General features: G+C 60.7%; 1 protein-coding gene across 1 annotated transcript; it reads right to left on the bottom strand.

Moving 5' to 3' along the window:
* Positions 1 to 3,542: 3,542 nt before the first annotated feature.
* MKNK2 (MAPK interacting serine/threonine kinase 2) lies at positions 3,543 to 14,848 on the bottom strand. The gene is made up of 14 exons (XM_068979458.1): positions 14,839 to 14,848; positions 14,555 to 14,690; positions 11,155 to 11,242; positions 10,947 to 11,048; positions 10,767 to 10,864; positions 8,894 to 8,973; positions 8,490 to 8,563; positions 8,145 to 8,249; positions 8,000 to 8,055; positions 7,820 to 7,915; positions 7,223 to 7,417; positions 6,424 to 6,588; positions 5,766 to 5,809; positions 3,543 to 5,506 (listed from the first exon to the last, which is right to left on the bottom strand). The coding sequence occupies exons 2-14, from the start codon at positions 14,603 to 14,605 to the stop codon at positions 5,266 to 5,268; spliced, it is 1,395 nt and encodes a 464-aa protein (XP_068835559.1). The 5' UTR covers positions 14,606 to 14,690; positions 14,839 to 14,848; the 3' UTR covers positions 3,543 to 5,265.
* Between the last annotated feature and the right edge of the window lie 1,838 nt (positions 14,849 to 16,686).

Raw genomic sequence — 16,686 nt, 5'->3', positions numbered from 1 at the left:
ACATTATGTGACCTTTTGTATCTGGCCTATTTCACGTTATTTTTTAAATAAAATTTCTTTTTTAAAAAACAGTTTTGAGAGACTTCCCTGGTGACCCAGTGGCTAAGACTTCATGCTCCTCTTGCAGGAGGCCTGGGTTCAATCCTTGGTTAGGGAACTAGATCCCGCAAACTGCAACTAAAGATCCTGCATGCTACAACTAAGTCAGCAAGCACAAGGCTGGGAGCTGACTGTGGCTCAGATCATGAACTCCTTATTGCAAAATTCAGGCTTAAGTTGAAGAAAGTAGGGGAAACCACTAGACCATTCAGATATGACCTAAATCAAATTCCTTATGATTATACAGTGGAGGTGACAAATAGATTCAAGGGATTAGATCTGGTAGACAGTGCCTAAAGAACTGTGGGTGGAGGTTTGTAACATTGTACAGGAGGCAGTGACCAAACCTATCCCAAAGAGAAAGAAATTCAAGAAGGCTAAGTGGTTGTCTGAGGAGTCTTTACAAATAACTGAGGAAAGAAGAAAAGTGAAGGGCAAAGGAGAAAGGGAAAGACATACCCAACTGAATGCACAGTTCCAGAGAATAGCAAGGAGGGATAAGAAGGCCTTCTTAAATGAATAATGCAAAGAAATAGAGCAAAACAATAGAATAGGAAAGACTAGAAATCTGTCCAAGAAAATCAGAGATACCAATGGAACATTTCATACAAGGGTGGGCATGATAATGGACAGAAATGGTAAGGACCTAACACAAGCAGAAGAAATTAAGAAGTGGCAAGAATACACAGAAGAACTATGCAGGACCTAATGCAACCTAATAAATAAATCAGTTCAGTTCAGTTCAGGCGCCAGGCCTCCCTGTCCATCACCAACTCCCGCAGTTTACCTAAACTCATGTCCATTGAGTCGGTGATGCCATCCAACCATCTCATCCTCTGTCGTCCCCTTCTCCTCCTGCCTTCAATCTTTCCCAACATCAGGGTCTTTTCAAATAAATAAGTAAATATTTCTTTAAAAAAAGTTTTAAGGGACTTCCCTGGCAGTCTAGCAGCTAAGACTCCAGCCTTCCAACGCAGGGAGGCGTGCGTGCTTTACAAGCTGGGACGATAATACAAAATGTCGGGACGTACACTAGCCCTGTTTTCCCTATCCTTAGCACTGTGGAAGCTGGGGGAGGGCAGCTCCAGAATCACCCGTGATTCCTCGTAATCTCGGGGTGACAGGTCCATTTTGCAGAAGCCCTGGACCAGCTGCCTGCCTTGAGCTCCGTTTCCTGAGGCGCAGACAGAAGGCCCCAACGCCACCCCGGAAAGCCTTCAGCTCCTCTGTCTCCAGGATTTTCCTGCCACTCCTCCACGTGGAAAGGCCGGGGCCGGCCGTGAAAGGGGCGGGGCCGGCCTGGGATGGGTGGGGCCGGCCTTGAAAGGGGCGGGGTCGGCCTAGGAGGGGTGGGGCCGGCCGAGAGGAAACCGCAAACATCAAACTTAGGGCTGCAGCTGAGAGAACAAGCTGTGCCTGGTGGCCGGGTCTTGGCAGGCGGCAGGGGGCAGGCAGAGGTCAGTGGCGTGGTCTGGCAGGGCTAGGCAGGGCCCCATGCCACCTGGGAGGGTGGTGGCTTAGCATGTGGCACCCACCCCATTTCCCTCGCATGTGCCAGGCCGGGCAAGGGACAGCATTGAGCTCGGGCTTTGGGGAAACTAGGCAGGGGGCCGTGGTCCTGGCTGGGGCAGGGTAGCTGTGGGGTTTGAGAAGAGGGCTCCAGAGGGCGGCTGAGCAAATGCAGGAGCGGGGCCAGGCTCCAAGGTATCCCTGAAGATTCCTCAGGTAGGGCCAAGTCAGGGAGGAGGTGCCACTTGCCAAGCCTGGGGTCCTAGGCAAGAGAGGGGATCCCAGTGCCTACGCCTTTCCAGGAAGCCTTCCGAGCAGCTGGGAGAGCCCCCTTTGAGCCCCACTTCACAACATCCAGGCTGTCCCTAAGCACCGCTAGATACCACTCCCTGCAAAGCACCTATCTGCTCTGTGGGCTCCACCCTTGTAGGCCTGTCAGCCCTCACTGGGCTGGCTGCAAGGGAGACAGTGGTGCCCCACGGGGTCCTTTGGCCCCTAGCCCACACTCCACATGGCATCAAGATCAGTCCTTCTGAAATGACATCCAATGGGGCCTGTGCCCTGCTCGCATTCCTTCTATGGGTGTCCACCCAAGGGCAATGAAACAACATCCAGGCAAACATATGCTATGTGTTCTCAGCAGCACAACTCGCTACTCCAGAAAGCAGGACGCCTCAGTGTCCATCGGTGGGTAGCAGATAAACACAAGTGTGGTCCAGACAATGGGGCTATGACTCAGGTGTGAAGAGGAGAGAGGCACCAACGCACGCTGCAACACATGTGAATCTTGAGGACGTGCTGTTTGGAGACAGAAGCCAGACACACAGAAGGCTCCAGGGGCTGATCCTAGACCGGCCCATTCCAGGCCCTGCAGAGGATTTCCCCCCTCCAACCCTTTGGTGGCACCACATGGTATGATGTTAGTTCCCCAACCAGGGATGAAACCCATGCCCCCTGCATTGGCAGCACGTTGTCCTAACCGCTGGACTGCTTTCTTCTTGTCTTCTTGCTGTGCTACCTGCTGGTTTCACCTGGCTTTTCCTCAAGACCCCTGCTGTCAGATGAGGGAACTGATAAGCACAGCAGTCTGAAAGGGCCTGGAGTTCCAGCCTGTCTGCTGTCCTTAACCACTGGACTTCACAGCCCCCTACCCTTTGGCTTCTGCCTCCCGGAAGCCCTCCCTAACACACTGCTTCTCCCTCTTCCCGCCAGGATCTGAAGTCAGCCCTGGCTGTCCAGCAAAGACCTGCAGATGGCAGGAATATAATCACAGCTGAGAAAGGAGTCTAGAGAGGGAGGAGGGCCAGCCATGAGGGGGAGGTCTGAATTACTGGGTTTTGTTGAATTACGTTGCATTGTCCAGAGGTGCCCCACCCCAACTCAAAGCTGTTTTCCTCCCTCCCTTTGGACCTGGGACAGCTGCTTGCTGACCTCCACTGACCTTGGACTTGGGGAGGCCATGCAGCATGACTTCTGAAGCCAGGCTGCTCAGATCAGCCAGCCACATGAGGAAGCCCAAGTCACACAAGAGACCCCCTGTGGGCACCTGGCCCAGGTTCCGGCCTCAGTATGAGCCCAGCCCACGGTGATGAACCTTCCCAGTGGAGGACCCAGGTGTCCTAGCACAAGGACAAACTGAGCCTTTCAAGCCCTGTCTGCATCCTTGACTCATAGCACTGCCAGGAATAACAACATGGGACACTAGGTTTGGGGCAGTTTGTTGCAGGACAACAGAAAGCCGCAACGTGAGCATGCAAACGGGTTTTTATGACTTTTATTAAATCCTTACAAAACAGAATACAAAATTCCGGCATTGACAGTTGGTGAAAAGGAAAACTTCTGAGCTGTATCAGCTCACCTGGTAGAGTGGAGTTAAAGTGCTTGGATGTTTTTCCCCCACTTAAAAAAAATTTTTTTTTTTTTTTACCCATCTTAACGTTGAAACACTGCTGTGCCCCCTTCCCCCAGCGCCGGAGAAGCCTGACAGCCAGGCTCATTCACAGTAACGGTTCTGACCAGTCCTCCGGGCCGCACTGTTCGAGACAGCGGGGAGGAAGTGGATGTCCCACCTTTGGATTTAAAAAATAAAAAAAAAAAAAGCGGCTCACAGCTCAGCTTTCCCGAGTAAAATGGCCATGGCGCCTCGCAGCGGGCGAGAGTCCGTTGTTTCTTTTTTTTTTTTTTTTTTTACAAAAAGGCAGAATTCTCGGCTGCAAAACGTGGAATCACAAATGGGAGAGAAATGATGGTGGGGGGGTTGCCTCCCCACCCCCGGAGTCTTTGGAAAGGCCAGTCCACAGATCCTGCGGGCGGGGAGGGGAGGCGGCCCCCACCAGCCACCTAGGACTGTGGCAACATCCAGACGTGGGGGGACCACCGAGACTGCGCCGAGCTCCCCACGCCTCGAACCCCTCCCCCCGCATTCAAGTATTCTTCAAGAACAGGGAAGGGAAGTCAACTTTTGTTTTAGAAAACTAACGAAACAGAACGAACGACTAGAAGCCAGATCGGGGTACCCGCAGAAGCCGGCCGGGACCCTGGGGACCGCCTGCCCGCGCCCGCCACCCCGCCCCCGCCCCGGCAGAAGCCCCTGTGCACGTAGAAAAGGAAGCCTGTGTATTGCATAGTGTCTCCCACCCGAAGCCCAGGCGTCAGATCGGGGAGGGCCCAGACTCCCCAGACCGGCGGGTCACGCGACAACATCTGACTCGGGCGCGGGCGGACCGGGCAGCAGCTGCGGCCTTTTCCTGAAGGTGGGCGGGGCAGAGACACCGCCCGGGGTGGGGGAGGGGGCTGACGGGGCATCCACACCGGACCCGCGGGGCGGCCGGGCAGGACGTGGCCGTGGTCAGACTGAGCCCTGAGAAGGGGCACTCGGGTGCCCGGGTCTGGGGTCCGTGGGACCCCCACGTCGGCTGACGGGCGCCTGTCCAGCCCCTCCCGCTTGCCCTGGCGCCCTCCTCCCGGGTGGGCAGTCCCCAGTGGAGGGGCCAGAGGAGGGCCCATCAGCTGCAGCTTAAGGTCAAGGTTCGAGGGAGCCCCGATTGTCAGTCGGCGGGAGGGGTGGGGTGTCCAGTGGGCGTCACTCCGCCCTCCCCGCCCCAGGCTCCGCTCCCGCGACTGCGGAGACCTGAGAAACCCCCGGCCCCGCCGCCCACCAGGGTGTCTATGGGGAGGGAAGAAGCTGCCGTCTCATCCAGGGGAGGTGGGGGGTGGACCGGTCCCTGAAAACACCGCGAGGGCCAGAGAGGGCGGCGGGGCCCCGCCCGGCCCAGGAGACGCCACGCCCTCCTCTCTTGAGTCCCGCGGGGGGAGGGAGGGGCCTTCACAGTGGCCGAGGCGTCCCGGGCGGGGCGGCGGGAGGGAGGGCCCACCCAGCCGCGCGCCCGCAGCTCTCCCCCCGGAGCCTGCTTTGCTTTTAACACCATTGGAAGAGGGGGTTGCGGGGAGAGAAAAAGAAAAAAAAAAAAACCAACAGCAAAAACCTTATATAAAAAGACCCCCGAGCTGAGCAGAGCGCCTCGGAATCCAGCCGGGAGGGGGAAGGAAGGGATGGGGGGAGGGGAGCCCGCTGGTCATGGCGGGCGGGCAATAGCTTAAAAAATCTTTTTAGATCTGACAGGTGGGGAAGGCCTATGTACAGAGGGAAGGAAGGCGTCACGCGTGGTCTCCCACCAGGACCACGGGGGCCGCGGACAGGCTGGCGCGCTGCCGCCGCTGGGCCAGCTTAGACTGGGAGGGCGGGGACAGCTGCAAGCAGCGTGAGGTAGCTCGGATGACCACGGGCTGGCCCTGCTCCGCCTCCTCCTCCGCGGCGTCTTCCTCGCGCTGGGCCAGCTGCCGGTTCATGGCAATGGCCTCGGCCGCGAACGAAGTGAGGTCTTTGGCACAGCTGTTCCTGGGGACCGGGCGGGGGTGGGGGTCACCAAGGAGGGACCGCAGACCCTAAAAGGTCCCAGTCTCCGATGGGTGGGTGTGGGGCTGGGGCGGCAGTGGGTTGGAGTCACAAACTCCCCCCGTGGAGTCACAAACTCTGCACCTAACAGGAGGACACCCAAGCGCTTGGACAGCTTCCCTGCCCTAGGACTGAAAGGGTTTTTTACATCTTAACATTCAGCGCCCCTCATGGACTTGGGGCTCCCCACTTAGGGCCTCACCTCTGCAGGACCATGGGCGTGGGCAGGGTGTTCTCCGGGGCGCACTGCAAGAAGACAGGAGAGGCGAGGTTGGAGAGGAGAGCCCGCCCGCCCGCGTGGCGCCCGGCTGACTCTGAGAACACCAGAGCACAGGGGCGGTGAACGCAGCGCACCAACCCGCTAAGTTGGGGGCGGGGCCTGCCTCTCAGCACAGCTGCCCCTTCCAGGTGGTTCCCAGCTCCTGGAAGAGGGTGGAAGCCCCCTCCACCTTGAGTCTTTGCTCCCCACGGTGCCGACCTTTGGCCTAAGCACCTGCCCCCTGGGACGACCACTGGGCAGAAGACAGACACATCGCGCTTTTCCCAGACTGGTGGGTAGAGAGCCTGGAACTGCCGTTGGCAGGCCATGAATCTACCTTGGCTTGCTGCCCGAGTGCCACCTGGCTGACCTCAGCTTGACGCTGTTCGAGAAAAGAGGCCCCAGCACCTCCTGGACACAGCTTGGCAACAAGGAGCGCCTGCAGTGCAGACTGAACTTGGCCAGCAGGCAGTGGGGGTTTCCCTACTGTGCCCTAGCTCACTCTGGGGCTCTTCGACCCTTGCTCTGAGTAACCCTGGCCCATTGGCAGAGGCTTGATGGAGGTCTGAGTACTCCCACGCTTCCTGGGGCTCCCACTCACCCCCTGCACCCAGGGGTGCTGCAGGACTTGGGCAGCGCTCAGTCTCTGCTTGGCATCGCGGACGAGGAGCTTGGAGATGAGGTCTTTGGCAGCAAAGGAGATGTGGGCCCAGTCCTTATCTGGAAACTCGTACTTGCCCTCCTGGATGCTCTCAAACAGCATGTTCTGGAGAGGACACGGGGAGAGGGGTCAGCTGCAACTAGCAAGGGCTGAGCCCATGTCCCCAGTGCCTGGATGGGCAAACCCAGACCTGGAGGAGCACCCCTCCTCCACCACATCCCGTGTGACCTGGGCCTGGGCTTAGGGAAAGTGTTCTGAGCTCAGCTAGCAAAGCAGGGGTACTGGGAGGCTGGGCCAGAGAGTGGCTTCCGGGAGGCACTTGGGCTCTACTGGAGTGAGCTGAATCAAGGGGAAATCAGGCCATGACGCCTGAGCCTCAGGTGGTCTATAGAAGGCTAGAACCTGACCACCCCAAACCATAGGCCTTGCCTTTGGAAACGAAGAGGCAGTGGCCTGCTAATGTGGCCAGCGGTTGGAGGCCAAGCCCTAAGGGGTGCTCAGAGGTACACAAGACAGGATCTGCGGTTGGGTGTGGGTTTGTGTGCAAACAGGGCAGCCCTGGGGGGTGCACGAGCCGGTCCCCAGGGTAGCGGGCAAGTGTGTACATAGACCAGGCCTTGGGGTGCACCAGGCAGGCCGCGGTGAAGGTGCACAGCCTGTGTGTACGAGTGTGTGTGCAGGCCGAGGCAGGCCTGGCGGGGTGCTGGGGAAGGGGTGCACAGCAGGCCGCCACTCGCACCTGGCAGGCGGGGCAGGCCTCCCCGCGGTCCCAGCCGCAGTCGCTGCCGCAGTGGCCCACGAAGGGCGGATAGCCGCTGAGCAGGATGTAGAGGATGACGCCCAGGCTCCAGAGGTCGCAGCGCTTGTCGTAGATACTGGCCTCCTCGCTGAAGGCCTCCACTACCTCCGGGGCCATGTACTCCGCGGAGCCGCACTGTAGGCGAAGGCAGGGCGTTAGGGCCGGCGGAGGCGGGAGGGGGCTCACTGACTTGGACTTCCTGAAGCCCGTGCCCGGCCAATCAGAGGCTACTAAAGAAAACAGCCCCTCCTTCGCCCTGCCGGCCAATCAGAAGCCACCGAGGGAGCCGGCCCCACCCCCAACCCTCACCCCCACCCAATCAACAGGTGCCGGGAGCACGCCCAGGCCCACAGACTCGGCTGCGGCCCTGCCCAGCCAATCAGCGGCTGTTGCTAAGCGGAAGCTCAAACTTTGAGGCCTCAGCAGTCAAGCAGGATCCACACCTTGAGGTTATGCAACTGCGGTCTGGGACCGGATTCGGGACCATTCCCGCCCCCTCCGCCCCTGCCAGCACTGCCCCTCCTCGCAGGCCCTCACCGGGGTGAGCAGTTCTGGGGTGGAGATGGGGGAGCAGTCCCCGTTGAGTTTGATGCCACTGCCCAGGTCAAAGTCGCAGATCTTCACGGGGGATACCTGGGTGGGGTTGGAACGGGCTGTGAGGGCTGGGTCCTGGGGGCCTGGTCAGAAAGGAAAGCCACCCCCTTCTGTACCCCTCACCTGGTTGGGGTGCTCACAGAGGATGTTTTCCGGCTTTAGGTCCCTGTGGGCGATGCCTGCCGGGAGAACCAAAAACCAAGGTCAAGGGTGGGTGGGCACGCTTTTCAGGGGTCCTGGGGAGGTGGACTGGGTGCAAGCCACCCACCTTTGTTGTGCAGGAAGTCCAGGGCACTGGCTACGTCCTGCACCACCACGCTGGCCTCCAGCTCATTAAAGTGCCGCCGCTTGTGTATGTGGCTGAGAATGGAGCCTGGGCCAGAATACACAGGTGTCACCTCCACTGCCCAATGCCCAGCACCCACCCCACCCTGGCAGGGAAGCCCCCACTCTGGCTTCTTTGAGTCCTAAGTACTCCAACCTGAGCTGGGGCCACCACCCTGGACCCCTAATGTCCCTCTGATGGGCAGGCCCCCTGGAAGTTTCTCCTTGGTGGCCCTGAGCCCCCAGGCCCATCGGGATCCAGACAGAAATTGAGCCAGGCCACACGTACCACCCCGCATCTTCTCAAACACCAGGTAGAAACGGTCCTCCTCCTCAAAGAACTCAATCAGCTCGAGGACGTTCCTGGGGTGCAGGGCAGAGGGGCAGGGGAAGGGTTGAGGCTTCCTCAGGCCCGCGTGCAGCCGCAGCCACAGCCCTGCCCAGGAGGGGTGCGCCTCCTCCACCTCCACCTGCCGGCAGGAGGCATGGGCCTAGGGCCATGGGCCTGCTTCCACCTTGCCCACCTCGGACTGTCTGGCTTGCCCACCACTGGGCCCACCCACAACACAGGGCCTGGCACACAGTGGGTGCTCATTAAGTGGCCACTGTGGGTGATGAGGAGGCTCTTGGGCCCATTTATCCACTGAAAGGTGGCTAGGGGCCCAGTGCTGTGACGAGGCTAGGTCACATTACCTGTGTCCCTGGCACTGATACAGCATCTCCACTTCCCTGAAAACCCTGCTCCGAATGTGGCCCGGCTGCTTCTCAATGATCTGAAACGGCCGGGGGTGGGGGATATACGAGTGGTGAGGACCGACACACATACAGAAACACAACTGGGCCAGCCGGATCCTCCACAGCCCGCCAGAAACTTCCCCTGGGTCATGCCTGAAACTCATCAGAGCTTAGACTTTTAAGCTCCGGAAAGCAGAGCTCTCCTACGGGGGCCCAGAATTTACCGGAAGTCAAACTGTGGTGTCAGCACAAACAGGGCAGCATGTCCCCAGAGGCCTCCCAGGAGGGGTGACATGGCAGGAGAGGCAGAGAGGAGCTGGAGCTCTCCTTCTGGAGCAGGCCGATTTGGACCTGGAGCCCCTGCAACTTATCCCTTCAGGGCACCAGGTTCTTTAGACGAGGTGCCCCCCCCACCCCACCGCCCAGAGCAGGAGACTGGGGGCCACTGTGGTGACTCACACCCCACCCAGGGGAGTAGGGGCGCCTGGGGCAACTAGCTCCCGCCAAGCTCTCTTCCTTCCCCGGGCACCACATCACCACATCTTGTCTCCCAGTCCCATGCTAATCTGGGGAACACCCCCAGCACCTGCTGGGACCTTCTTCCTAGGCTGGACCTTGGGCTCCCTCTCACTGGGTGGGTGGACAGGCTTGGTCACCAGCATGCTTGGGGCTCCGGCCCACCAGCAGCCTAGGGGAATGCCTATGGTGTGTTCTGCTGGCCAGGCTCCAGCAACAAGCTGGCACCATGTCCACTGGCCAATGGGCCGTCACCCGAAGTGCTCTCCCACCTGTCGAGTGACAGATACACCTGCCCAACAAATTCCAGGGGCTCCTTGACACAGTGCCACCAGTCATGCCCTTCTGGAGTTAACTGAACCTCATCCCATCTCCTGGGAACATGGCTAGGGCCCCCACTCCATGGAGGAGACAGCAGTCCCTCTCAGGAGGGATGTGGCCTTCTGGGGTTCCCACCCAAACACCTAGCCTAACCACTCCCCACCTTGGTCTCCCTGTCCGTCAGAGTGACAGGAGCCAGCCTGCCCAGCAGGGCCCGTAGAAAGGAGGGTTCGGGAGCCCCCCAACCATGCAGAGAGTGCTTGATGCTAGGTGTCCAGTCCTGTGGCACCATCACCCACCCCACCCGGGCACTCCCAAGGGGCAGGGGCCACAGCCACCCAGGTCACCAGGCTTCCGCCAAGGCCTGAGGTTTCCAGCCAGTTCTGCTTGCCTTGGAGTACCTGGCCCTCCTTCCTGGGCAACCAGCCTCCCATGACCTCACCCAGCCCAGAAGCCTGGAAGGCTTCTCAGAAGGTGGGGTCTGATGCCTGGCCAGGCACACAGGCTGCGTGGCCACACCCTGGGTCAGGGCAGCACAGGGTAGGCAGGAGGCTCTCACAGGCCTGCCCTGGTCTCCCCAGCTGCCCACCTCCCCAGACTCAGAGTACAGGGTTTTGATCTCTGTATAAATACCCAGAAGCATTCCTTAGCCCTGGAACAGGAGCCTGAATGACCCAGCACGGAAGCACTGGCTCTGACTGAACCCCCAGCTCTCGGCGACCCCTCTGGCAGCAGGTTCTTGGCCACCTGTGCTGGCGTGCCACCCCTGGTCACTTCTCACCTGGACTTGGGGGCTCAGCCTGGGCTGACCTAGATTCCCAGGGGTGGCCTGAGTCACCAGCCTTGGGGCCATTTTTAGACACTGGTTTTCCCCAGCTGTCAGTCTGGCAGCTCAGATGCCAGCTCCCTTCCTTCTGCCACCTCTAGTGGTGCCAGACCCTGGCGCTGCTGGGGAGAGGCAAGGGGCGTGCTCCGGTGCCATGGGCTGGCTCACCTTGACAGCATACTCCTGGTTGGTGATGAGGTTGATGCAGGTCTGCACACGGGCATGGGCACCCTCCCCAAGCACGTCCTCCTGCAGCTGGTAGACATCTGTGGACCCGGCGGTGGAGGTGAGAGCCTCCCTGGGCCAGCCCATCTTCCCAAAGCTCCCACCCCAGCCCGCTCCGCTCACCTTCAAACTTGCCCGAAAAGCTGTCGGTGGCCCGGCATCTCTTCTTCTTTTTGCCTCTCTTCTTGGCATCAGGGATGTCGATGGGCTGGCTCGTGGGCATATCTGTGCCGGGAGGGCTGGAGGTAAGGCCCAACCAGCTTGGGAGGCGGCCCAGCCCCCCCCTACCCCGCTCCACCACCAGAGACGTGCCCTCCCCTCAGCCCCTCACCAGGGCGGGTTGGGCACTCTGGACTGAAGTCAGGCTCCCCGTGGCGGGCCTGGTCTAGGGTGAAGGCCAGCTCGAAAGGATTCTGCCCCTGCAGGAGAGGAAAGGACAGAGCTCAGGCCCTCTCCCTGTCCACACACTGAGGGGCACAAAGCCTGGCTTTGCTGGGCCACCAGAAAATTGACCCTTCACTCCCCACCTGCAGCCATCAGGGCCTATGCTGAGGGGATGTGGTACAGGAAGAGGCTGGTTGCAGGTAGGGAGTGTCGCTTCCCAGGCCAGGCCTGAGTTACCGTGGGGCCCAGGCTGTGTCATGAGCCCTGGTCTGTTCACCTGCAGGATGGGGCCAGCACCACTACTTGGCACAGGGATCAAAGGTGTGGGGCAGCCACTGGGAGGGACTGAGTCACTGGCTTCCCTGGGTGGGGCTGCCAGCCAGGTGGCCCTGCCTGCTTTCCCATGGCCTCCTGGACTCAGTTTTCCCCTCTGTGAAATGGGGCAGCACGGTCCCCTTTGCTTCACACTGTCCTCTCGTCCCCACTGCACCTTCTTCCCACCACAGTGCCTGTGATGTACCCCCATCCCCCAACTCTGAGCCTCCTCTCCTGCTCTCACCCCCTCCTCGTCTGCTTTCAGATCCTCAGCACCATGACCCATGCAGGGACACAAGGGAGAGGTGCCTACGGTCTGCCACATGAGCACTGGCTGCTCCTTGCCCAGCCCTGCCCTGGCCACAGCCCACAGGAGGGAACCCCTCACAGGCCCTGGTGTCCAGCTAAGGAAACAACCCGTGTAGCAAGCAGGGGCCAGCTCAAGGTCACCCCCGACAGCCTCCAGGTCCTCTGCAAGGGACCCTAACCCGGGAACAAAGGTGGCTAGGGTTCCTCCCAACAAAAGACAACTGGGATAAATATGTTCCTGCAGAGCAGGTTGAGCGTGATGACTGGCAGCCATGGCAAGGCACGAGGGTCGGGACGCTGAGGCCCACCAGCTCAGCTTGCTCTCCTGAGCTCCACGAGTCAGGGCAGACCAGGTGGCCAGGGCTTCAGGTGGGTGTGGGGGCCCTGCACACACAGCCATGGTGCCAGCCCTGACAGTGGATGACTTGGGTCAAGTTGCTGCCCCTCTCTGGGCCTTGGAACAACTGGACCCAGGGCTTTGGCAGGAGGGCCATCTGACAGAGAAGAAATGCCAGGAGACCCTCCAGGAACACCCAGGGGTCCACCGGCAGAAGAGGCTAGGCCAGATTCCTTCAGACAGGAGGCCCGGAAGCCAGTCCGGCAGCAGACGGGCAGGCAGAGGTCAGAGGGAGCGGCTGAAAAACAGGCGTGGGCCCGCCCGGACTCCCCACCCGCCTGCAGATAGTTGCTAGGAGGCCCAGCGGGCGGGGGCGAGGAAGGGAGGCAGCACTGCAGCCAGTGTGTGCGGGATCAGCCACCAGCCCCTGCCCTGCCTGCCCAGGGCTCTGGCACCCATGGGGTCAGGGACACAGCTGCGCCGGCGCTGGCAATCTGCTCCAATAAGTTGGCGCCGAGTGACCACCTCCACCGGGGAGGAGAGGAGGGGTAGCGCTTTGGGGGTGATCCGGAGTGGACGTGAGGCTTGGGGCTAGCAGCTCCTCACCAGCTACCCGACCCCAGCCTACTGATCTGAGCACCTGGGGGAATCGTAGGACTACCAAAGGGTGCAAGGACCTGAGAGAGCCTCTGGGTCCTGACCAACCCCCTGCCCCGTCCTAGCCTCCAGTGCAAAGAGCACTGGAGAAGAGATGGCCAAGCCACCAAGACGAAGGGACAGCAGGCCTGCTCCTGTGTCCTTGTCACCAAGTGCAGAGGGCCTGCAGGGTGGGGTGGGGGGAAGGCTCACGCCTTCCAAGCCTCTACTTTCCCATCTTAAAAGGGGGAAAACACATCAGAGACATCTGGCAGACCAGGGGAGCAGCTGGGTGCAGCTGGAGGAGATGCTGAGAGTGGCCAGCCCTGGCCACCAAGAGGGCCACCTCAGAGCTAGGACTCCCTGCCCAGGGTCCTTCCAACTCCCTCAGGGCTCCCACAGTCCCACCTTGGTGCAGGGCTGTTGTGTGGCCTGCAGAGGCCAGTCCGTGCTACCAGGCAGTGTACCCAGACCAGGCCTAGGCCTGGCTGCAGGCCTCCAGGCAGCAGGCCTTGGCAGGAGGTGGGTGGAACCATCCAGAAAGTTCAAGTGTGCTTTGGCCACCATGCTGGCCCCACATGCTAACCCCATCTTGGCTCCCATCCAGCCCCCAGAGGGGACAGACCACTACCAGGGATGTCTCTCGTCCACCCTGCTCCTGCCCAGTCCCAAACACTTGGACAGGCCAAGGCTGGAGCTGCCCCGGGAGGCAGGGGGAAGCCAGGATGACAGGCGTGTGGGCAGGGGCGGGGCGCTGGCCTGGGACGCTGCCTGGATGGGCTGGGAATTTTAACCTAGTCTCAGCTTGCTCCTCCTACTGTGGTTGCAGTTCACCTGTAGGCACTGGAGCTCAAGCATGCACATACACAGACACAGACACACACACACACACACCCAGGTCCTGCCTTCTCTACAGGGCAACAGGTCCTTGCCCAAGAAGGCCCAGGGAAGCCATTACATAACCCGGCCAGTGGGGTGGGGTGGCCATTGACATCACTGCCTCCCCAGGGCCAGGCTCTGTGGGGCCCCTGCCTAACACCTGCCTGCCCCCCCAGACTCGCTCATCTGAGACCAGAACTCGACTGCCACAGCCATGGGGCCGCCACAGAAACTTCCTGCTCTGACAGGAAATAGCACTTGGGCCTGGGGTGTCTGGGAGGTGCAGAGCTGGGAAGGCATTCAATCCACTGCCGCATTCTGTAGACCACCCAGGAGGGTGTCCCGGGGACTGCAGCCCTGTCTGGGGCTCCTGGAGGAAGGACCCAACAGACCCTCCCAAGCCCTCCCAAGCCCTCTCATGACGCTGGGGACAGGACTATGGCTGCTGACTACCCCAGCAGTGCACACTAGTTGGGGTCTGCAGGGGACACACAGCCAGGGGCCCTCATGGGCAGGGGCCCCTCAGTTCTGCCTGGGGTTCTTGGAGTAAAGACCCCAGAGGCCCCAGGGCACTAGGGACTGACTGTGGCATACTGAATCCCTCCCCATACCAGCACATGCCTGGCTGGGGTCTTCATGGATACACATGGGTACAGGCCCCACAGACTGGGGAGCTCCGGGAAGAAAGACCCCACAGGTCCCAGGGTGCTTGAGACTGGACTCTGGCCCAGGATCACCTCCCCCCGCAATGAATACCAGGCTGGGGCAGCCACAGGCAAAGGGTGAGGTTGGCATGAGCCGCGGGAACTGGGGGCGGGCTCCAAGTCCAGTGGTCCCGCCCTGGGCGCCCCCAAACCGACCTGACCCTCACCTTGAAGGAACGGTGGAAGCCCTGAAGTTCGGCTGTTTTCTTCTGCACCATCTTCTGTCCGGGCCCCGCCAGCGGGGGAGGGGACGCGGGGCCCGGAGGGGCGGCCCGTGGGAGAGGGGCGGCAGGGGAGGGGACCCTGAAGGCGGGAGCAGACAAAGGAGGGCGTTGAGTGGCCGCGGCCGGCTGCGCCGGGAGCCCGGGCCAGGGCGGCGAAGCTCCTTGGGGCCCGATCCCCGCGCCCGGGCCGGGGCCGGGCCGGGCCGGAGTCGCAGGGCCACACTCACCGGGGTCGGACTCGGGCCGGGGCCGCAGTGCCGCCGCCCGAGACGCGCAGCCCGGACCCCGCTGCGCGGACCGCGCGGGGAACAGCGCCGCCACCGCCGCTGCCACCACCGCGGACTCCTCGGCCTGGGCCGCCACAGCCGAGAGGAGCCGGGCGCGTCGCGTCGCCTTCGCCTTTATAGGCCAGGCTCGGCCCCGCCCCGACGCAGACCCCACCCCTCTGGGCTCCGCCCATGCGCACACGGCAGGGGCGGGGCTGGAAGGCCCCTCCGGCTATGGGGAGTGTCTGCGCGCCTGCGCCGTGCGTGGCGCGGGGCTCGGGGCGCGGGACTAGGGGAGGATCTTGGCTTGCTTGGACAGGTCTGCCGGAGGCTCGAGGAGACCCGCGGGACCCTGATTCCGAGCTGGAGTCCGGCCCTGCCCTCTGGCAACAGCCCTAGTCTACCGGGCAGGGCCTAGGATGCACTGACTTTTATGGGCAACACGCCTGCTCTAGAACCTGCTATAGCTCCCACTTGGATCTCTCGGCTCTAGGATCTGCCGTGGCTCTTTTTCAGCTCCCGGATCCTGGCCCCAGCTGTCGTCCAGGCGCACCAGCTGTCGTGCAGGCCCACCCCAATAGGCTTATAGGCCCAGCTGCTTCCCCAGGTTGCTCCCCAAGAGTTCATCCAATTGTTGACTGGGAAAGGGGACGCAGTAGCGGTTGGCGACAGATCTGTGAAGAACCGTCCCTCAGTCCTGCAGAAAGGAACGTTTCCCTTGACTGATGGAGAAAAAGCCCAAGGGGGTAGCGGTGACCAGGACAGGAGGCAAAACACAGCCCCATTTTGGCTGGAGCCCTTGACCCAGGCCCTGAGAGAATGAACCAGCTCTCCATCCCCACAACCCTGCCGCGGATGATCCTCAGAGCCCGTATCTGGACACTTAGTGTCTCACGTTTGCAGAGTAGACTGTCCTCCCTCCCATCCAGGGCTCAGCCTGTCCACTGAAGTATACGTGCATGCGTGCATGTCTATGTGCACTCATAGACGGGCTGGGTAAGATGTGAGCTTCCAGAGGCTGCTTCTGGAGCCCAGAAGTCTGAAATTCAGGTGTCATCCTCAAGACCACACCCTCTCCGAAGGCCCCATGGGAGGATCCTTCCTACTTCTTCCAGCTTCTGGTACTTGTTGGCAATCCCCAGTACTCCTTGGCTGGTAGCCACATCACCCATTCTCCACCTGTCTTCATGTGACCATCTTTTCTGTCTCCCTGTGTTTCCTCTCTCTGCTAAGGACACCAGTCATTGCATTAAGGCCACCCTAATCTAGTACAACCTCATTTTAATTTGATCACACCTGGAGACTTCCCTGCTGGTCTGGTGGCTAAGACTGTGCTCCCAATGGAGGGGACCTGGGTTTGATCCCTGTCAGGGAACAAGATTCCACGGGCCGCAACGAAGAACATGCATGCTGCTGACCTCAGGGAATAGAAATGAACTGAGGCCTTGCCTCAGGGCTATCTTCCTAGGTCCAGTGGAGCTCCAGTCCTGTGCAGCCTGATTTGGGAGTCTGGCTGGTGGGGGCATATTTTTTTCCCTAAACCGGAAGCCAGGTCCAGCACTGGGCACTGCTCAGAGGAGCTCTTGTACTCTCACACAGTCTGGACAGGTGGTCCCTTGGTGAGCCCAGTAACGTGGGTGGGGAAACAGGAAACAGAGATGGGAAGATAGCCCCCACCTGTAAGGTCCTTCCACCTAGGTCTCCTCTCCTCAACCTAGCTGAACAGCCTCCCTGGCTCCTACCCATTCAATGCCAGGAGCCTCACCCCCTACCAGTCGTGACAACCAGACACCTCCCAGCATCTCCTGG

The sequence above is a fragment of the Capricornis sumatraensis genome, chromosome 9 (genome assembly GCF_032405125.1).
Source record: "Capricornis sumatraensis isolate serow.1 chromosome 9, serow.2, whole genome shotgun sequence".
Taxonomy (NCBI): domain Eukaryota; kingdom Metazoa; phylum Chordata; class Mammalia; order Artiodactyla; family Bovidae; genus Capricornis; species Capricornis sumatraensis.
This window is presented reverse-complemented; position numbering and strand designations above follow the sequence as displayed.

What these genes read in the sequence shown, in the direction of transcription:
- MKNK2 (XM_068979458.1), bottom strand. Translation starts at nt 14,605, where the DNA reads ATGGTGCAGAAGAAAACAGCCGAACTTCAGGGCTTCCACCGTTCCTTC. An exon ending in TCTGTGAGCACCCCAACCAG is followed by an intron (nt 7,916 to 7,999) that starts GTGAGGGGTACA and finishes AACCCCACCCAG; the next exon opens with GTATCCCCCGTGAAGATCTG. An exon ending in AGGCCTGCCCCGCCTGCCAG is followed by an intron (nt 6,589 to 7,222) that starts GTGCGAGTGGCG and finishes TGTCCTCTCCAG; the next exon opens with AACATGCTGTTTGAGAGCAT.